Source organism: Psittacula echo, assembly GCF_963264785.1.
Source record: "Psittacula echo genome assembly, chromosome: 8".
NCBI lineage: Eukaryota > Metazoa > Chordata > Aves > Psittaciformes > Psittacidae > Psittacula > Psittacula echo.
The window spans coordinates 21,276,578-21,298,447 of record NC_137744.1 but is presented as its reverse complement, the minus strand read 5'-3'; the positions used below and the strand labels follow the sequence as shown (position 1 = coordinate 21,298,447).

The 21,870-nt window shown below is 49.5% G+C and overlaps 1 protein-coding gene across 2 annotated transcripts in view; it reads left to right on the top strand.

The window, feature by feature from the left end:
- PCDH19 (protocadherin 19) overlaps positions 1 to 21,174 on the top strand; it is a gene marked incomplete at both ends in the record, with an annotated part of 53,786 nt that extends 32,612 nt beyond the window's left edge. For both annotated transcript variants that reach the window (XM_080624772.1, XM_080624771.1), the window contains one exon: positions 20,585 to 21,174. In XM_080624772.1, coding sequence (XP_080480898.1) covers positions 20,585 to 21,174 — 590 coding nt within the window. The remainder of the gene's footprint in view (positions 1 to 20,584) is intronic.
- Between the last annotated feature and the right edge of the window lie 696 nt (positions 21,175 to 21,870).

The window sequence follows — 21,870 nt, the reverse complement described above, 5'->3', positions numbered from 1 at the left end:
GAAAAATGGCAAACCACAGCACAGAGGGTGTTGAGCTGTAGTGGGTAGCAGCAGGTCATCAGAAATACTGCCTGGAGCTCAGCCACGTCCCTTATTTTGGGAGCAGGACTTCTGCCCAGTCCCTTTTTACCTCAGGATCTTAATTATTGATTATAAATTCATCAGTTGAAAAGATGCCTTTAATTGCTCTAATATGTGCCCAATTTGGAGTTCATTATGGCCTGGAATTGTTTTCCTTCCCCTGCTAATTGACACCAAATGGGATGCTGAGGGAGGCCGGCATGGCACTGCTCCACCTTGTGCCGTTGCCCCGCTGCCTGGCTGCTGTTGAGCTGTTTGTTTGGGGAGGTGTTAATCACTACTGGAAGTTTATGTGCATCCTGCCCTAATGGCGTCCTCAGCTGAACTTCCATAAGGATTGGTTGAAAAAGGGAGGTTTGCAAGGGGCTCTTAGGTCTCAGTGATGTTTTGGGTTGGATGGAGAAGCTGGTTGGAGAACGGGGATAAATCCTGGGGTCGCCTGTTGTATCTTGGCCTGTTTCATAGAAAAACAGAATGAACCAGGCTGGAAAAGCCCTTTAAGCTCATCCAGTCCAACCATTCCCCAGCACTGCCAAGGCCACCACTACCCCATAGCACTGAGGCCTTGGCTCCACGGTGTGTGAACACTTGCAGGGACGGTGCCTGCAGCCCTGCCCTGGGCAGCCTGTTCCAATGCCTGAGCACCCTCTGGGGCAGGAATTGTTCCTCAGCTCCACCTAAACCTGCCCTGGTGCAGCTTGAGGCCGGTTCCTCTTGTCCCATCCCTTGTTCCTTGGGAGCAGAGCCCAGCCCCTCCTGGCTCCATCCTCCTCTCAGGCACTTGTAGGGAGCCATCAGGTCCCCCCTGAGCCTTCTCTTCTCCACACTAAACCCCTCTCCACATCCCTCAGCCGTTCCCATCACACTGTGCTCCAGGCCCTGCACCAGCTCCATTGCCCTTCTCTGTCCCCACTCCAGCCCCTCAATGTCTCTCTTGTAGCGAGGGGCCCAGAGCTGAACACAGGATTCGAGGCGCGACATCACCAGTGCAGGGGCGCAATCCCTGCCTTGGCCCTGCTGCCGCACTGGTGCTGATCCAGGCCAGGATGCTGGTGGCTTCCTGGCTGCCTGGGCACAAGCTGCTCGTGTTCAACTCCATCAATCAGCACCCCCAGGTCCTTTCCCATGAGCAGCTTCCAGCCTCTCTTCCCCAGTCCTGTAACATTGCATGGGGTTGTTATGACCCAAGTGCAGGACCCAGCACTTTGCCCTGTTGAGCTGCAGTGTGGGGTGGGTTTTCTCCATGTCCTGGTGTAACTTTGTCTCAAAGTCCTGCACTGGAGCAAACCCTGGTTTCCATAAGGAGGTGAGGTGCCAGGCAGGAGACCCACCACCACCATCACCTCTGTGCCCAGCGGTGGGTGATCTGGGGGCTACAGGAGCTTTGCCATCAGGAGTGAATGGGGGAATCTCAGTGTGAGACGTTTCCAACCCTGCAGAGGGTGGCAATGCTTTTCCCGGGAAATGGCAGCGCGGAGCAGATGTTCTGCAGGGTAATTGAAAATTCCATTTTATCAGAAAGCATTTGCTGTCAAAAAGTTTTATCTTTACTTCAACAAAGAGGTTGATTAGATCCCTCAGGACCTGAATTAGCATCTTTGAGGCTAGATACTCTGTTTTATCATTCAGGTAGTTATTCCTCCCTTGGTTTTGCTCATACTGGGACTTCTTTTCCTTCTTTAAATCCCTTTCTCTCTTCCCAACATAGCATTTTGGCTTGTTTTGTGGATGGATACGGGCACCTAGATCTCCTTAAATGTTTTCCATTACCTTTTTCACTTGCTTTGATCCAGAGCCGTACTTGTCCTCTATCGGTCATAGGAGCTCTATGCCAGCATAGACATCAGAAAGGAGCTAGTTTACGTAGGTGGTTTTAATGTTAGAAGCAACAGATTTCAAACTTACCTTAATTCCCAGTGCTGGCCAGTGCTTGTGCCATCAGTTGTAGAAGGAAAAACATTGACTCAATGAATCACAGAAGCAGTGGTTCACTGGGTAAGGTAAAAATAGCTCCAAAAGAAAACAGACAAACAATAAACACACATTAATCACAAAAAAGGAACAGTCACCACAGCCATAAAAGAGTGAAAAAATCAAAGCGAGAGGGTTTTTAAGCGACATCAGGGATGTGTCTTTACAGAGAATTGCTTCTAAAAGCATCACTTCCACTTCCCTGGTGCCAGATCAGCAGTAAAGGTTGGCATGTCATCGGCTCAGACCTGACCCTGCATACATTGCCACAGCTGAGGAACTTTGCTCACACAGGTGGTTTAATTGTGCCCGAGTCTCATAAACTCCAGCAAGATGAAGGCTTCTTTGTATAGAAATGGGTTGTGTTTAAATGCTTACATTAAGTCTTTGTACTATCGCATGGTGTAGGAGTAGGCTTGGATGTGAAGGAGAGCCAGGAACAGGATATTCACTGAAACCTTTCTTGCTGGTTGCATCCCAAATTATTCAGATACATCATCATTTCAGGGATGAGACTTTATCTAGAGTATTCCAATTGGTTCTTATGCTCATCTCCATAGGATCTGGGTGCATTTCAGTCTTGAACTGAGAACATGACTAATGGTATTAACTGGAGGCAAACACAGGTATTAGGAACTTGATTTTTTAAGCTGCTTTCCAGCAGTCGTTCCACCTGCAACTCCCTTTTACTCTGCAGAAAAGCTTTTCTGTAGAGCTGTATGTACATGAAGACCTAAGTGACATATTCTAAGGCTTTGGAGGCTTGGAAATACAGCTGCATTTCTCTGGGAGTTTCTTCAAATTAGTAAAAATACCTTCTTTCTTGTATGCATATATGCAGCACAAGACAAAGTGCAACATCCGTGTGTGAGTGGCAGCACATCCCTTAAGATGGATAAATGCTGTAAGCTTTCTTTACAGGGCAATGTCAGTTATTACAGCTCTTCTGATTTGTGTATTATGGTGTGGATGGCTCAGCACAGCAGCCTTGGTGAGCTCAGTGGTGCTCCTGCAGTGGCCAGCCTGGAGGGAGCAGGCAGCTTCTCACAGTACTTTGAAACCCCAGAGAAGGATTATTTATGACAAGCGGCTAAGCTGGGCTTTGGGAAGAGGAGTTGCTTGTCTTGTGATTCCTATGCTTTTAGATGATTATGTATTGAGCATCTCAGTCAGCTCATGCATGGCTGCGTGGTGGTTACTGATGCTTTGTACACGCTCTCTCCATCCTCCCCAGCGCCCACTATCGTTACCCAATGTAGTATCTTTGGTATCTACATCCATGGCTATGAATGTAGCTGCGTTGGGCTGTGGGTCAGGTTGTTGTGTTGCAGCAGAATGAGACTGCAGTCGCTTGAGGAGGTTTAATCCGTGCACGAACAGATCCCTTGTGTTACTTCTTCCTTAGGTTCACAGCTCTGTAGCACTGAGCGCAGCTTGGAGAACTTGGAGTTTCCTTGCTGCAAACTGTTGGTGGGGCAGGGGTGACACTGAAGTCATAGCCATAGCAGTAAATGAACGCCAAGCCCTTTCTGCAACGGCAAAGCTAAATAGCAAACAGATGTGTAAGCTTCTTTGTTTGCTTAAGAAGCATTATCATATATCCCACATTCCTGGCACTCTTTCTTCGGTTTTCAGGTTCCTTCCTTCAAAGCTAATTCTTGCAATGTCTGCATCACCAAAGTCACTCAGGTCAGGGTCACGGGAGTAACAGCCTTTAGCTCCTCAAGTCCTTGCCATCCCAGCACAGAAAACACTCACCAGATGTGAACATTTTGGCAACTTTGTGAGGAAAATTAACACTTGGCTCCCTGCCCCGTTGTGTAGGTTTAGGATGGACGAATGATCCACCCAGAAAGTTGGAGGGTTTCGCGTGGTTTATTTTGCTTTTTAATGAGATTTTGTCCAATTTAGTTACTGCTTACCCAGATTTTTGCTGGGGAATGGAGAACAATTTAGGGGAGCTATGGAGAAGTGATATCTGTGATTAGAGACTTCCAGCTTCTGTTTGTGCTTGGCTTTGGTCACTGCTCCTAAACTCCAGCCCAAGCAGAGAAGATCCTAGTCAGGGTTCAGCTGAAGGACGGGCTGGTGTTCAGTAACCCTGGCTCTCCCAGAGCATCCTTGTCCAAACCCACTGCTCAATACTTTGGGTTTCAAGTATTTCTAAGATAAATAAACAGCTCAGTCAAGTCTGCAGTTTCCTTTTCCCTTGTAAACAAGCCCAAAAAAGGCTCACATCGACTATTTTTTTCCTTCCCATTGCCAGTAACCTCTAAGGAAACCATTAACACTTTGTGTCTCACAGCAGTTAAGGCTAGCAAAATGGTCAAGGTAATGGCCATCGTATTTAACAGTAGGGAAGGTACAGGGATAAAACCAAACCTTCTGCTAACGCAGCAAGGCAGCACTTCCCCATCTCCTCCTGTAATCAATCTACATCGTTAATGACTCTGAAAACAGACTGAACTGCTGGGGCTGGCACCAGGAAACTTGCATTACAAACTAACCATCTCTTATTAACCTTTTGGTGTTTCCTTCACAGCACTAATTAGAGCCGAATAAAAGTAGTGTTTGGGAAACTCGGAAGTCAAAATACAATTTTCAGAGGAAATGTGCTAAACTCCAGAGCTCCTGTTTGCTTGGCCTTTCTTTTTAATTATGATGGAGGATGGCTGTTGCTTGTTTAACAGAGGCTTACATGATTAATGCCGCGATGCTACTGTAATTAAAACAGCAAAAAGAAGGAGATGTGATTGGAGCCCGTATAATTTACAGACATCTCGGCATTCCGGTGGCAGAGCAGCTCTAAGTGTTGCAAAGAGGAATCATCTGAATTTATTCTAATTAAAATTGCCAGATTGACTAAACAACAGGTGACTCCTGTAACTTGCTCTCGGGGTGAGAAATCATCTGAAATCAGTGAATTAGACAAAGCTGTCTCTTACGCTGCTAAATGGGAAAGTGTGTGCTTACCATGGCAACCCGCATCAATTTGGCAGCCGCTGGAAAATACAGGGTCCTCTATTAAAGGAATAATCACCACCGCAAACAGTGTGCTGCCTGGGTACGGTGAGCTTCGGAGCAGCCTCTGGGCATGGGTTGCCATCAGCCTAAATCCCCTTGTGCTGTGTTGAAACAGTGGGTATGGCGCTGGACCAGCATCTCTATAGGGCTGGTACAAGTTGGGTTTTTTTTCCCCCTCAAAATGTGGTGCAATTAACTTAGTGCATTGACAGTAACCCTTAATTGCACTTGCACTTAGCTGTATATAGGGCAGGGAACTGCATCTCCCCTGGCTGCACCCATCGGTGCCTATGGGTGAGTGTCTAAACTGCTTCAGTTCCAGCAGATAACTGCTAATGGGAGCTGTACCACTGGGTGTGTATGTAGGTTGTTTTACTAAGTGATCTATGTAATAATATATAAGTCAAAACTCTGTAATAACTGGCACCAAACAGCAAAGAGAACTTGAAGCTTTTATCCGTCTTAAGGGAAGTGCTGCCACTCAAAGCTGGGAAGCGCTATGTTTTATTTCTCATACAGCATATATGAATGTGAGAGAGCAGGTAGGTTTAAATGGGTCATGGAATTAGGAAGGAGTTTGGCTGCCTTTCTTCACATAGATGCGCAGGTACGAGGTGCAGCGGGCTGGGCTGTGCAGCAGAAGCTGTGCCAGGGCTCGCATGGGTTTGTGTTGCCCTTGCTCAGTGATTTCCTTCTCCATCCTGCATTTAATCCTGTGTCTGTTTGGGAAATAAGTTCTTTATGGGAAGTATATTATAGATTTGTGCTGGCCACAATGTGTGTAATTACAGTAAGTATGATATGGCCTTATTTCTGCTGAGTTTCTGTAATAGCAATGATCAGCTTTCCTACTCTCAGCATCAGTGTTTCTATTTTTCAACAGAAACCCTTTTTTACTCCATTTTCCTTATTTTCACCATTTCTCAAGTGCGAAGAATGACTTGCTTTGTGACCAGCTTCATTAGCTACTCGCATGTTGTGTTCCATTACCAATACCCACTGCTGGCAGCGGGTGACCAGTGATCCCCACTGTGTCACATCACCTTCAGGCAGTGACAGTCACACTTGGGGCAGGGAAGAGGCATGAGGGTGAGATGGGTTGGGCTCAAGGTCTGGGTGGTGTAAATGGGAGGACATCTGGATACGGATATCCCACATGTGGGATGGCTGGAGCGAAAGGGGAGCTTTATCCTGGAGAAATCCTGGGTTAATGTCGGTCCCTGTAGGAAAAGGAGGAAATTGAACCATAAAAAAATAAAAGATGACAAAAACTCCTCTCTGAATTGAAGCAATAGGAAATGAAAATTGCTGAGATACACTGTCATGTGGGTAGTGGTGCTACCAACCTTGTGCTGCAGTAATTACCTCTATGCATGCAATTTGTGTTCGGCTACGACTGATTTCCCACATCATCCGGTGCCCAGGCTACATTCAATCAGTCCCAGCTGGAGAAAACTATCTTGGATCATTTGGTGAGATGTCACCACAGATGCTACCTTGTGCCTTGCGGAAGCACTGGGGAGCTGCACACCGCAAAGCTACTCGAGCACATGGGTGGAGGTGTGGGGACAGGAACAGGAGGTTCCCTGGAGCAGGACTGGCTGCCAAGTGAGAGGTGCTTGGTCCCGTGGGGTTCTGAGCATCTGCTTCTGGCCCTTTCCAGGGGGGAGACTTTGCTCGGTGTGTGCTGGAGGTTTGGTGGTTGGTTTTGGAGACCCCCCCTGCAGTCCTGATCCAGGTCTGAGGCAACAGCACAAGAGGGACGTGGAGCTGTTGGAGAGAGTGCAGAGGAGGCCATGGAGATGCTGCAAGGGCTGGAGCAGCTCTGCTCTGGAGCCAGGCCAAGGGGAATGGCTTGAACCTGCCAGAGGGGAGACTGAGATGAGCTCTTAGGCAGAAGCTCTTCCCTGTGAGGGTGCTGAGGCGCTGGCACAGGGTGCCCAGAGAAGCTGTGGCTGCCCCATCCCTGGCAGTGTTCAAGGCCAGGTTGGACACAGGGGCTTGGAGCAAGCTGCTCCAGTGGAAGGTGTCCCTGCCCGTGGCAGGGGTTGGAGCTGGAGGAGCTTTAAGGTCCCTTCCAACACAAACCATTCTGGGATTCATTCTATGACTCTATGACTCTATGAAGGTTGTTGAGCACTTGATTCCCTCTGACTGCTTTGGAAGCATCAGTTTCATTGTAGATTGAGGCAGGAGGGTGGCTGGTGCAAGGAGAACAGACGGTGCTGCCTCACCTGCTTGGGCACGTTCTCAGCCAGCTGGTTTAGCAGCCAAACTGCTCCTCAGCCAGGTGAGGAGCCTCCGGATTTGCCCTGTGAGAGGAATGGCTTTTCCCAACTCTGCTAACTGTGCTTCTGGATTTGATACAGCTCAGTGAGGAGGTATAAAGGGGCAGCTTCTGTGTGGGGAGAGGAATTGAGCTAGAAACCTGAAGTCAAATCAGTGCATAATAGTAATTCAGGAAAGCTTAGAGAGCCAGATGTGTGTTTGGGAACTGTAGGTGCATTAGTAATGTGCATACATACCTTTGGGAGGGTCTAGCATGCTCAGGTGGGTCCCTGTGTGGGCACTATGTGTATATACCTCTACATATATACAGGACTTTGTTCTGGTTTTCACTGTCTGTGTTTACCAGCTGAGCTGCTCATGCTGCTGCCATTGCTGCTCACCAGCACGGTTCAGCAGGAGCCGTGTCTTCCCGATGCTCCCAGAAGCCATCCCTGGAGCGTGAGGCTGCATCTGCCTCATGGCACTCACCCATTGACTTCCATGTCCTGCATCTGTTGTGACAGGCGGTGCTTTTGCAGCCGCTCTCTGATTAGTTTGGTCCCTGGGATGCATTGATTTACGGATCATTCCTCTGCAATAGAGCCGCTCTCGATGACAGTCCATGAGGCACATGATAACTCAGCAGCCTAAATTATTCAGGCAAATTGAATGTGTTTGGCTTGTTCCAAACTTTTGTTTCCTTTCAGTGCTGTCAGGCAAACAGGTAACCGGGATGCTTGTATCCAGCTCATCCAAGTGCCAGGGAGACACAAACAGCTCAAGTATAACCCATGTTTTGCCTTGTTTGTCACTTACTTCCACCTTCAGCTCTGCTTTGTCTGGGCACTTCCGAGCCTCATAAAGATGTTCATCTTGCCTCTGGGGTTGCTCTTATCTGGTGAGCTGCTGGGCTCTGGGAAGTCGCTTTCGTTTTTGCGAAAGAAATCCTTGTATCTGTTCCACCCTTTAGCTACACGTCCTTTTGTGGGAGGATAGTCATTCCTGTAAATACTTTGACCCATTAGGATCCAGGAACCTCACACTGATGAAGACAAGTAAGTAAAATGAACAGTTCCATCTCCCATTTCCTCATTGTCAGACTTCTGGGTAGGTATGTTCGATCCATTCACTATATAAAGCCCTTCAAGCCTTAACACTGGATAGATGTGCCTGCAGGGACCACCGAGCTAGGGCAGGCAGGTGAAGAGGAGATGCTTTATCAGTGCACAGATGTCCCCTTGCTTCCTGGAGGCTGTTCTGCATCAGGAGTTTCTGGGTATAGCTGAAGGCATTGGCTTTCTCTCTCCAAATGCATGGCCGGAGATTTAAGACCTGACTCAAAGCCTTTTGAGTCCAGCAGGGCTCTTTTCAGCTGAGACCATTGGGCTTGTAATAGGACCCAGGAGAGATGGCATCCTCAGGGGATGCTCTCTGAACTTCACTTGAGACATCGGTCATCTGTGTTCAGAAGTGAACTGAAGGAGATGACATCTGCTGCTGAGCATCTCTCTGATTCAGAGCCAGGCAGAGGATGCTGGGGGATGGAGGCTTGCCTTGGAAAATTCTAGCTGCAAATGAGACACATGATTTCAGGAATTAGAATAATTACCCCCTGGAACAGGTACCCAAGGGATGTGATATATTCTGTATCACTTTAGAGTCTTTAAATCACATTTGCATGTGTTTCCTAAAAGCATGCCTAGTCACTCAAAGTGAAGGGCTGTGCTTGAGAAGCGCAGCGTGACAAAGCTGAGCATCCCTTGCTTTGCAAGGGAGCAGAGCAGGGAGGCACCATGGTCCTACATGGATTGAGTTCTGCAGATCCCTTGGGCAGTGCTGGAATGTGAAGGATGGAGCAAGTAACCATGCTGGGGATGATTCAGGAGTGAACTCCCCCAGTCAAAATGTGCCTTCTCTTTCTGCACGCACACAGCTCCATCCTTACTGAATCAGACGTCCCCAGGGCCCGAGCAGTCCTGGCTGTATCAGTGTTTCCAGGACCTTCCCTCCCGCCGCTCCCTAAATGATGAGAGTGTTTTTGCAAACCTCATTTCCTGGCCTTTCCCTTTTATCGCTCCAAACAGCAAGTGAACAAGCAGCCCTTTAGTTTTTAGTTACTGCTCCCGCACCTGGTGAGCTATCAGAGGCTGTTGACGATGACTTTTTCTCTTTTCCATGCTCCTGCCTGCAGGATTTGGGGAGATAATTCATTTGGTCCTGGTGCTTTGTCAACTTTCAGCAGTTGTAATTGCCTAATGATCAGTGCTGATGCTGTTGTTAAGCCTGTTAAAACTTTGTCCTGCTGAACAGCCAGGTTGTGGCTGTCTCATCATGTTCTGCTTGCTGTGTCGACTAGGGATGCCTTTGATGCCCAGCCCTAGCTTTGCTTGCTGCTTCCCACCCCAGCTCAGCTCCTGCCGAAGGGGATAGATGCTGCAGGGCGCTACCCATGCTATGGAACCATGCCTAGGGCTACAAATAACTAAAGAATAACCCCACAGAGAGACAGATGCTTTCCAGGGTGAATCTCCTCTTCCCTGCCCTGATGCCTGTGCTGGCCCTGAGGAGCTGGTGCTGGGTGCTGAAGCTGGTCCATCACCCCAAGCCCTGGTGGGGTGGGTCAGAGGAGCTCTCTGGAGGATGCTGTCACTGATAGGGCATTGCTGTTTAGCAACCTGCATAGCGTTTTTGCTCTTCCATCTCTTGGGTGCCTTTTCCACTTTCATTATATCCTTTTTAGAGCCGCATTTCATACTATCACCTTCTTATGCATCCGAGGTGCCCAGCTGGCTGGTGCCATCTCTTGAAGCCCCTGTCACTCATCCTCACCTCTTCCAAGGCTGTTTCTTACTTAATGGGACATGCTGAACATTAGTGTGTTACCATCCCTTTTCCAAGAACAGTCTCCATCCACTCTTCTCTTGTCCCCCTGTGCCTCATCCAATTTAATTAATTATAGTTAGTATATTATGCATCCTGTCAAAGTTTTGCTTCCCGAGGTTTAATGGTTTTTTAATTCTAATGCATGCTGCATGTGTAAGTGTTTCAGAAGCGAGGCGGGCGTGCAGTGGCAAAGAGGCAGCATTACATCTGTGTGCTGCAGACAGCAAGGGTGGGTCCCTAGAGAGAGGCTCCAGCAGAACCACGCTGCCTGCCTTTCGTTGCATCCCCTTCTTTTGCTCAGGGAGGGGGAAACCAGGCTGATTTCCACCTCAGAGGGACATGTTTGGATTAAACCTACCCACTTATGGTGGTCCAAAGTGGGCGCCTGGCCTCAGCATCAGCATCTTCTGGGCTGCCACAAGCCCTGTGGTGAACTCCAATGTAATGAACTTGACTCTTCTCGCACTAACTCTGTCTGAAAGCTCCAAATCACTTCAGTCATCCCAGCCTTGCTTTATCCCTTTGCAGCAAGGCTGCGTTAAGGATGTGGTGGGGACTAGACTCATCAGGTAACGCCAGCTGGGGCTGGTACCTATCGCTCTTTATTTCCCAGTGACAGTTAAAAGGTTTGGTCAGAAAAGTGGTTGAGGAGGAATGACTTTGTGGGGTTTTACACCTACCAGCTTTGGCTGTTTCCAGATAAAGCCTGCTCAGACTAAGAGGGATGTGGGTTGGCTTTTTCTTGCCTGTCAGTGTCGCAAAGTGCTTAGGTTTTGAGAATCCAGCTGGGCTCTGTCTGTCTGTCACAGCATCACCAGGAGTAAAGATGCCGTGGTGCAATTTAGCTGACAGCCCTGTGAACCAGGGCCAGGAGCCAACACAATCCAGCTTGACCTCGGGGCAGCACTGCAGGAATGTGCCTCCGAGCAGTCGGAAATCATCCGAGGCTGTGCAGGCAGAGGTTGGGGCACATGTCCTCTGTGGTCCAGCGGCCTCTGCCCTCTGCATTGGAATCACAGCAAGGGAGGTCCTGGCAGAACCCCTGGGCAGCATGCATTGGACTCAGCATCAGTGCCCAAGGGCTGGCATCGGCTTGGCCAGAAGGGATGGAGCCATGGAGTGCTCCTTGCAGTACTTACACAGGCCACGGAAAGCCGGTCATTTTCCATCCCTGATGTTCAGCTGTCTCCCTGCAGCTCTTCAGTTTACAGCCCCAGGCAAACTCGAGGGCTTGTTCTCCATCTCTCCCCAGGGGATGAGATGGGTGGAATCAGATAGGATGAGACCCCACCTGCATTGCTGGAAATTGAGCTTGTCCATGACTAGCAGGTAATGTAGTTGCCCGAAACTGATAATGAGTTTTCAGATTTGACTTTTGACCTCATAGTAGTTTTACATGCATATTTATGCCCTATGATCACACTCTTAATTAATGAAGGTAACCTTAATTGCTAGAACAAAGTTTTGGCTGAATTAAATGGGCTGAATGCCCAGGCTTTGGCAATGCCACGATCTGTCTTGGTGGCCATGGGGCCAGTGTAACCCATGTCTGGCATTCCTCTACTGTCACTGTATCCTTGTTGGAGCTGGAGCCTCATTTGAGACCTCCATGCAGATCTGGTGCTCCCACCACTCTGTGCCAGCATCTCATCACAGGGCATCCCTGTGCTTCCAAGGGGAGGATCCACCAGCTTGGAAAAGCGCTGTGTTCATCTGAATAAGACTTGAAGTAGAGCACCAGGGAGGAGGGGATGCTGGTGGGCTCCAGGGTGGAGAAGTGAGAGGTCAATGTCATGACGGGAGGCAGCCGGCAGCCAATGCTTTTGGGTAAGAAAAAGCAAAAAAGGGGAAAATTCCCTAATTCCCTGGTGATCTCCCAACGGTGGGGAACGCCCCATCACGCTGGGAAGCCTTCCAGCTCCTTCTGCTCTTCAGAGCTGCGCACTTCCACAAAGTACAAAGAGCTCCTCAGAATGTTTTGCCTTGTGGGTACGTCTATGATTAATTCCATGCAAGCATTACTGGTGCAATAACAATACTGGAGATCCTAAAACTGAAAAAGGAAACACATTTGGCTCGTACTTCATACACAATCACTTACACTTAAGCTATTGATAGTTGATTGGGATCTGTAGACTGCTGGGCTGGTGCCACTGGGTTTCTGAGCGCGTTCAATGGCTGGAACAGACAGCGAGGCTGTAGGTTTTGGCAAGCTGTAGGTCTCATTATTCAGGCTGACTGTATCTGACACGAGAGATTCCCATCCACCAAGATGAAGCTCACTTCCCTAGGCTTTGGCTGACATCCCAACGATATTTACATGAAGGACAACAGAGGATCAGTGTTAGATTGAGGCTGTGAGTTTCCAGTAGGCAGACAGTTAAATATTCCATTGAAATCCTCTTTTGATTATTTAGATAATAATGAAGTTTGTGCGTGTCCTTGAGAAAGCTGGGGAAAGGCAGTTGGTTTATGCTAAGCATGCAAAGATGTATTTAATCTTGATAATAGGAGTAAATTATGTATCAGCCTTTAGAACCTCGGCTCCTTTATTTCTTACTTGTTGTATGGAAGCACCAGCCACCTCTTAGGGAAGGGAAAGCTGTGTTGGGCAGCTGAGCAGGCAGGGGTCTCATTAGCATCCCTGCTCCTACTGGCATCGTGTGCATCCCTGTGGAAAGAGGATGAGGATGGGTTGTTCTGGTGCTGGTTGCGGTCAGGCGTTCACTATGGGTGTACATGGGTATGGCTGCAGTGAGGGCAGGGACGCTGCTCCGACAGGCACTGGGCCAGGAGCTGGCCTGGTACAAGCAGTTGGGAATTGCTTCTTATCTCCCCTGACTGCAGTTCCTGGTTTGCTGGATCTTTATCAAGTAGCTGTTTTCTGAGCAATGCCTAATTTTGAATGGGAGAGGGTGATAATTCGATCTATTGCTGCCTTTGGAACGTGGCTGCCTGGCTGGTCCCACGTTACCCTGCCAGAATGGGTGCATTTGTCTGTTTCCTGACAATAGCAGAGAAAAGTAACCTTTGGATTAATTTGCTTTAGTGACTAAAGTCCCATTAAATAGGAGGCAGCTGGTGTCAAAGGCATAAACGGAGACAAAGTTTTGCTCCCAATTGTGGGAAATGTGTTTAAACAGACTAGAAATGTTTCCATCTCTGCAGGGTATAATATAATCAAACGGTTACATTAACATGAAAAAAATATAAGAAAGAGTGTATTTAGGACAATCCCTCTGTATCCAGCGTTAATGAAATTGAATTCCAGTAATGAAGTCAAAGGGTTGTATTCTGCACTCGTGCAGTAACTGCCGTTAGCATTAATGGGAGCTGTGCCGATGAATTACGGAGCTGTAATGGCTTGAGATGGAAGAGGTCTGTCGGATCCCGGAGTGTTCTCCTCTCTGAGGACCAGATCCTGCATCCTATCAGTTAGGATGCTAATGAGCCCTGTACTGAGACAGGACTAGTGGAGTTTCAGAGGTGAAATCCCCGCCACTCAGGGGCCATCATGAGCTCTACGGACCACTTACGGGAAGGATTAATTGGAGTTTAAATGGTGTGCTCCACTGGCCCTCTGAAAGGGAATTAACTCTGCCTTGTGAATGAGGTGGGGATTGGCCCGTGGTCCTGGATAAAGGGGGGCAGCCAGCATTAAATTGCATTTCAGCCTGTAATACCTTCTGGGTCTGACTCCACTGCAGCACATGGCGTGCCCAGACACCAGCTCCTCTTGTCTTGGGTGATTGCCCTCCTTCCCTGAGCCTTCTCATCCCAAGGCTTCAGCATGCCCAGGAAGGTGATTTCCCACCTGCATCAAACCTATCCTTAGCCGTCTTGAGTGCGGTCTTCATTGATGACACAGATGTGTCAGTCTTCATTGATGATACAGGCATCAATGGCAGATGAAATGGTGTTATCAATGGTCATGTAGAGCAGGGGAAGAGAGAAGACGTGCAGAAGCTCAGAGCGAGCCCCATCACATCTTTCTTGACCATTACAGAAGGGCTGCCCATGAGCTGCATTCAGCCATGGGTCCTTATCAGCAATTGCCTGATAAATTAATCTAATTCGCATCCCTTGTTCTGTTAAAAGAATTCCTTGCAGACATTTGCTTTGCCCAAGCACTGCTGACCCCCTGCGTTGGGACAGACAATGCAGGCTTAAAAAGACAGCATTTTTTAGCTTGCATAAATCCCAAACAGTAGCAAAAGAGAGGGAAAGAAAGGCTCCTTGTTGCGTTAAAGAGCATTCGTCACTGTCCCCGGTTATTAGCAGCCTCGGAGCATTGTGCAAGGGAAGCCACGCCAGGATTACATTTCTACACTGACTAGAGATTTCTTATTAGGGAAGGTGAAGAAGGCTCTGTAAAAGCCCATAGGTCAAAAATATAATGCACTATTCCCCACCTCTTGTTTCCTGATGTTATGCTGTTACAGGAGATAAGGGAGAGGTGCAGAGTCTTAATTTACAAGCAGATGATGAACCATGGCTGGGGACTGTTTGTATTTTGCTCGAGCTTATTATGTTATCTGGAGTGTGATGCAGTGGGTTTCTGCTTCCGAGCTCCTGGTGGGATGCAGGGTAGGTGGGCTCCAATGGGGATGTGCCTTGTGCCCTGTGGCATCCATCCCTGAGCAAACGAAGGTGCTGGGAGTTGAAAAGAACCCCCCAAAGTAGCTGGAAGGGGCGTGTTAAATAATGCAGTTGTGCATTGTCCATGAAAGATGGCTAACCATGAGTAAACATCATCAGCAGTGTTTGATCCCTGCGTGTTTACTATTTATTCCTATTTATTATTCATCAATTCCATCACAAACGTTAGTCCCGCACCCCAGTGAGGCATTTGCATTTTATTTTAAGTTTGATTTTCCCCCCCTACTCCCTTTGGTTCCACGAACTGAGGTTTAATGATGTGCTTTTCCACACCGTTCCCGTGCCGGCTCTCCCTGGCTCTCCTCTTCTTCTTGTTTCAGGAAGAGATTTCGAACATGGAAAAGTGATATTTGAATAGATTCCCCTTAGGCAATCAATTTACTTTTAATTTGTCTGGAACTAAGCTTTTCTTTGTTGCAATGAGAAAGGATTGAAACTGCTGTAAAATTTATTAGCTTCTAGGAAGATTTTGAAATGAATTTTTTAATGATCGTGCTGTTTGCTGTACCCAGGAGCAGTGTCATCCTGATTGCAGGATAATCACAGGGTCGCTGGAGAAACACCCCAACGTGGAGATAAAGCCACGCTCCAGCACAAGGGTACCTGTGGTACTGGTCAAGGGATGGACACGCATGCCTTGCTCCGGCAAGCTGCTCACCCGTGCACCCCCAGCACATCCCAATGGGGCTGTGATTTCTCTTTTTTCCTTCTTTTTCATTCTCAAGTGGCTCCTCCGCTCCTTTTCCTTGCTTCCCTTGTAATAGCACAAATGAGTTCTACTTACTCACCTCAGCAAAGCTGCTCTGACAGGGATTGGATTGAACTGAGCGGCTCTTTGAAAATGGAAACTCCAGGGACTATTGTCATCGCCCAAATTGCACCTTAGATTGTATAACAGCACATGTCGTCTGCCCATTTATCAGGAATATTACATTCCCAGGCACTTGCACCTTGCTACGATTTAACTTTGTCTCTTTGGCCAGTGCTGAGATTCCACTGGAGATAATTCAATTGCTCTGAGAGCTGAATGGGTGCCTTGCGCACTGGCTTCATGTTGCTCTGCTGCAGGGATGCTGCAGGCTTTGAATAGGAGGTTGGAAGCACTTGTACACCCTGGATTTTCATTAATCCTGCCTTTTAAAGAGGCGAGTGCTGGAGGCTCTATTGCTCCAGTGCCCACCCCATGCTCCTCCTGGAGCATTCCAGCTCTTAGCATCCATCGCATCTCCCTGCTCTGTTGGCCAAGTGGGATTGGGAAGTGCTGAGGGTCTCAGCTGAGCACTCAGCCCCAGGAACTGGGGCAGCCCTAGTGTTTCGTGTCACCTCCCTGCCTCTTGTATCAGCGTGCCATTGTCCCCAGCTCCCATTCCCCACCAGTAACATGGGCTGTGTGTCTGCTCATGGTGGTTTATCTCCCACCACGTCTTCCTGCAGTTCTTGGCAGCCTTCAGCCTGACTCACACCCTGCAGGCAGCACAAGGGCTGGCTGGGGCTTGTTATTAGTTGTCTTTGTGCTGGTCCCCTAAGGTGCGAGTAGAGCAGGTTTGAAATCTGGAGCTCAGCATGGGTTTTGCTGTACTTGCTGAGGAGCATGTTTATTCCAGAGGTGGCTGTTGGGTTTAGTTTATTTCACATTTGCTATCTGAGAGTTTACATTTCGCAGTGACACGTTTTTGTCTGCCAAGCCTGACTTCAGAGTAACTGCTCATTTGATGGCAAGGCTTCTGCCAGGATACTTTGTACCTTAGGACCTGCCCTAAGGTGCTCTGAAACAAGGCAGACAGGCTGGAATATGGACACTGCTGCTGCAGGACCTCTTGGGCACTGCCATCACCCATGTATGGCATCTCTCTGGACCACCTATGTGCAACATGGGCATTCCCACAGCCAGATTTGCAATAGCATTCTTGTCACAGCTCCCAAGAGCTCAGCCCAGCTCAGTGGGGCTTGCACAGCCCTGGGCTGTGGTGTTCCCCTTCAGTATTTGCCAGCTGGGTGCATTGGGTTCCTTGGGGACCCCTTTTCAGGATAAGGTGACTGCAGAGCATCACCAAAGCTGCGGTGATGCTCACCCAGCGCTGTCCCTCTGTGGTTTCCTCCTCCCTTTGCCTCTTGCCCGGCCCCACTCCATCTCCCTCAAGCCCTGCCATCAGTGGGAACCTGCAGTAGTTGTTACCTGGGTTTTGCTTCTTGCACTGAGAGCATTTTTCAGTGCAGACAATACGACAGTAGCAGTTGTATTGACTAGGGCAGGTCCAGGGCTGTAAAAGAATTTCCTGTTGTCCTATTTCTGATAGTTAAAGTGGTAAAAACCAAGGCAGAACAGTACAATAAAGAGCCTGTGTATGTGAATGACCGTCCTGGGTGCCATTGAGGCTGGGTGAGTCAGACCTATCTGCAAAGTGAACAGCAGCTCCATGCCTGCCTATGCTTTGAGGCAGCAGCTCCTCTTGCACAGGAGGAGGATGCGAGATGACAGCCTTGGGTTCAGGACACTGAGGAGCCTAGACCCCTTTGAGCTTCCCTCCTTTGGACCTGGGAGAGCAGAGGAGTGGTGTGATGTTCCTGTGTATCAATGGGGCGTGCTTGTGGTGTAGAAATAGTGTTTTATATCAACTACAGGGTTAAGGTGGGTAGCTGAATGTCCTTATTCTGCCATAGAGAAGCAGCTGCTGCTCAGAGCTCTTTGCTGGCCCTGCTGCTCTGGGCAGCCTGGACATGTCTTGTCCCTGGGAGCAGGATGTGGGATGTGGTCCCTACAGACCAAAGCTGAGATTTGCGGTGGGGACAGGAGCAGTGAGGCAGAATATGCCATAGAGCGACCTGTTGTCTTCAGGTGTGTGGATGGATGGTGGCTCCTACTCCTCTGCCTGTCAGCCCAATGTCTTTTGTACTTGTTACATTCCCTTCCTAAACCAAACAATTGAAATGGTATGATTTAATACTTCTCATCTCTTCTCCTGCTTGCATTGCAACTGCCACTGGTGTGACTTGTTACAAGCATCTTGGTGTCCAAAGCTTATCAGCTCCCCAGCAGATAGGTACCACACCAGTGGTCTTTAATAAAACCTTTCTTAAAGCACAGGTCCCTTTCTCGGGTTTGAGGAATATCCACTTGCAGTGCAGTAATCATTGTTTTTAACTCTAAAATGAGCCAGCTTGGAATAAACGGGTCAAGGCTGGGGTTTGCCTCTGCTGCAGTAGTCCCATGGATTTGGGGTTGAGCCATGATGCTGGGTGAGGAAGGTGAGGAGCAGCAAATCCCCTTATGCCCACACTGGACCAGCCATCCCAGCACATGTCTGGATCCAGCATTCCATGTTTGTGGAGAGACTGAAGTGATGCGTGCTCCAGCCACATGCCCAAGGTCACGCAGCACAAAGAATCAGTGTCTCACTGGGGATGAGAACCCAAGATGCTTCTGTCACTCCTCCAGCCATCACCAAGTCCTGTGCTCTCACAGCCACACTACACACCTCTGTGTGCCTGTGCCCCCTTTTGCAGTTCGGCTGGGGATAAACAGGCAGACAGCATCACTTCCTGAGCAATCATTCTGGGTGTTTCTTCCTCTCCATTCTGCTCAAGCACCTGAAATTAAGGGGATCAAAGCACGAGAGTGTGGGCTTTTGTATCTCGGTGCAGATCTGCATGTAAGGCTCAGAGCATCCTTCCCTCAAACAGCTGTAAAGGTGGCTGCCAAACCCAGCCACGCTCCGCACCACCGAGTCCCTGCTCTGAGGCAGAGAAAAAGCTGATGTTTTACCTATGGGGTTTTCAATTAATTGGCTTCTCCTTTAAAAACATCCTTTTCCTTCCTTTCTTTCTGTGTTTTGAGGTCTGCCTTTTACTCATTTATTCTCGGGAAGTGTTAAGCTGCTCATATTTTGGTGCATTGTGTTATGTGCTGAGAATTTTTATCAGCCGCCCTAGTGCTCGAATGTGGTGGAAATACCAATGTGTTTGAGGAGTGGAGGTTATGCACACAGATGTACAGAGCATCAAAATGAGCCGTCTGCAGGCAGACAGGAAGGAAAGCCAGGCTGAGTCTGCACCTTCACAGCCCTCCATCCATCAAACCGGCACCGACCGAGCGCGGTCTCGTGTGGGTAGTGGCATTAGTGCTTTAATGCTGCTCTGCGTGTATATAGGTTATGGGAGGAAGGAGCTCCATCTTTGTGTAGGGAAAGGTTGTGCTTTATGAGGGCGAGCTGGGATTACAAGTACTTATCAAATGAAAGAGAAGTTGTAAGTCGAGACTGGGAAGCAGCCTGTGGTGTTCGGTGGTTGGATGCTCAGCGAAGGCTGGGGATGGAGAGACTCCTGGGTTTGCTCTCAGGAGACCCCACTTGGAGTATTGTGTACAGTGTCCCCAACAGAGGAAGGACATGGAGCTGTTGGAGCAAGTCCAGAGGAGGCCACGAGGATGATCAGAGCCTGGAACACCTCCGATATGGAGACAGGCTGAGAACACTGGGGCTGTTCAGCCTGGAGAAGCTGCCTGGAGACCTCAGAGCAGCTTCCAGTGTCTGAAGGGGGCTACGAGGATGCTGGGGAGGGACTCTTCATCAGGCACTGCAGTGATAGGACAAGGGGTGATGGATTCAAACTGAAACAAGGGAGATTTAGTTTGGATATAAGGAAAAAGTTCCTTACATGAGGGTGCTGAGGCACTGGCACAGGGTGCCCAGAGAAGCTGTGGCTGCCCCATCCTTGGCAGTGCTCAAGGCCAGGTTGGACACAGGGGCTTGGAGCAAGCTGCTCTAATGGAAGGTGTCCCTGCCCGTGGCAGGGGTTGGAGCTGGAGGAGCTTTAAGCTCCCTTCAAGCACAAACCATTCTATGATTCTATGATGTTGAGCTTTGCACTTGGCTGAGCCTGTGTGCTTCCCTGAGCCCGTTTGTCCACCCATGATGGGGGTTTGAGGCTGTGCAGTCCCTTGGGATCAGCTGGCAGCACAGGGATGCACACAAGCACCAGGCACAAGAGTTTCCACTTGGCTAGGACACCTCAGACCTGGGTATGGAAAGTCCTTGGGAAGGGTTAAATCACCACTCCATATTTCAACCCTGTGAAGTGGTGTCGGGACAGCCCCGAGTCCAGGGACGGGATCTTTATTGCTTTCCTATGAATAAAGTCCAAGCGCTGGGAATGACACATTTAATCTTCAGTGGAGTGGGCAGTCACGGAGAGTTATGAAGCCTCCGTTGTGTGGGAGGTCAGTGGGGACTGAGCAAAAACTGAAACCACCCATATACACCAGGAAGAAAAGAACCCCCCCTCCTCCCTCTGCTTCTTCTCCCCTGTGCAAAAAGTCAAGCTTAAATGCCACATCAAACCAAGCTTAAAATAGGGCGGCTTTTAGTGCTGGTTACTAAACCCAGAACCTGCTGACTCAGAGCGGCTCAACAGGCGGGATGGCTCTGCGGTGATGGATTCACATCCGACACCATTCCTTAGGCTGCATGTCTGGCTGTGGCAGATGCCACACAGCCTGTTGGAAACGGAACCCCAGCCTTTACAGCAGCAAAGATCCCTCTTCCAAGCCTTGCCTTAAGAACTACATAGGGTAGGGTAGCTGCTGCTCGGTAGGTGGCTGCTGCATGGGATTGGAGTGATGCCCAGCGCCTGGCTCGGTGGGGCAGGTTGGGATACAGCATGGTTTCCTCCCTTCACCACCCCTTGTGTTCTCTCCCCGCAGAGCAGAGCGAAGGATTCCATTGCAGGGAGGAGTGCCGCATCCTGGGCCACTCGGACCGGTGCTGGATGCCCCGCGGCGCCGTCCCCAGCCGCACCAAGTCCCCGGAGCACGGGAGGAACGTCATCGCGCTGTCCATCGAGGCCACGGCGGTGGACGCGGAGCCTTACGCAGACTGCAGCACAAAAAGGACCTTCGCCACCTTCGGCAAGGAGGGCGCTGAGCCCCTGGCCGAGGAGCGCCTCGCCAACCCCAAAGGCAAAAGAACGGTGGACCCGGCCGCCTGCAGCCCCAAGGTGAGCGGCGCCGTCCGCGAGGCAGGCAACGGCTGCGAGGCCGTCAGCCCCGTCACCTCGCCCCTCCACCTGAAGAGCCCTTTGGCCGGCAAGCCGTCGGCTCCATACAGTGCCGGGCACTGCGCCGGCAACAGGGAACGGGAGCCCTTTGGGAACACTGGTCCTTCCCGGCCGACGGAGGCAGAGCCCCGTGGGGCGGACAGTGAGAGCGGTGGGCAGGAGGGCAACCCGCTCCTGCAGGAGCGCCGGGATAAGGACTCACCCGGCGCCCGGAGACTAAAAGACATCGTCCTCTGAGCAGCACCTGGTGAGAGGAGGAGGAAGAGGAGGATGAGGAGGGACCGCACGACTCCCAGCGCAGATTGTTTTTACTGCTTACCAATGGTTCACAGATTGCTGTATTTAAAAGCTTTCCCTAAATGTATTGTTTATAAATGAAGCTATCGTTAATGTGACAATCCCACTTGGCTCAACAGGCAGCAGGGGTGTGCAGCCCGAGCAAAGTAGCTGGTGGTTTGCTTTTGGGTGGTGGGGGGCGGAGGTGAGACATCCCCCTCCCTGGTCCCCTGCAGCGCTCGGTGTCCCCTCCTCGGAGTTTCTATATTTTTATATCAATTCCCATTCCCGGAGAGAATTGAATGGCAAATTCCTTATCCAGACCTCTTTAGTCATCACCCCGGTGGTTTTGTAGTCCAGACAGAGCAGTGGCCGTTCCCTGTGTGCCACTGCTCAATGTGACACTCAGGTGAGTGTTCATTCGCCCAACACGAGGCTGTTTGTATTTCGAGATGTTGCTATTTTGCTATGGACCCCCCTGCGTTTATGAATCCTTTTGCTGTCACATGCTTCTCTGTACTATTCCTGTATTTGATATTGCAAATTCCTGTGTGTCTGGTGATGGCAAAAGGCTTCCAAGCTTAACAAAAATGGAAAGAAACATAACTCACCACCCTCTAACCTAAACTTTGGGGACCCTGCAGCCTGCAACCCGCT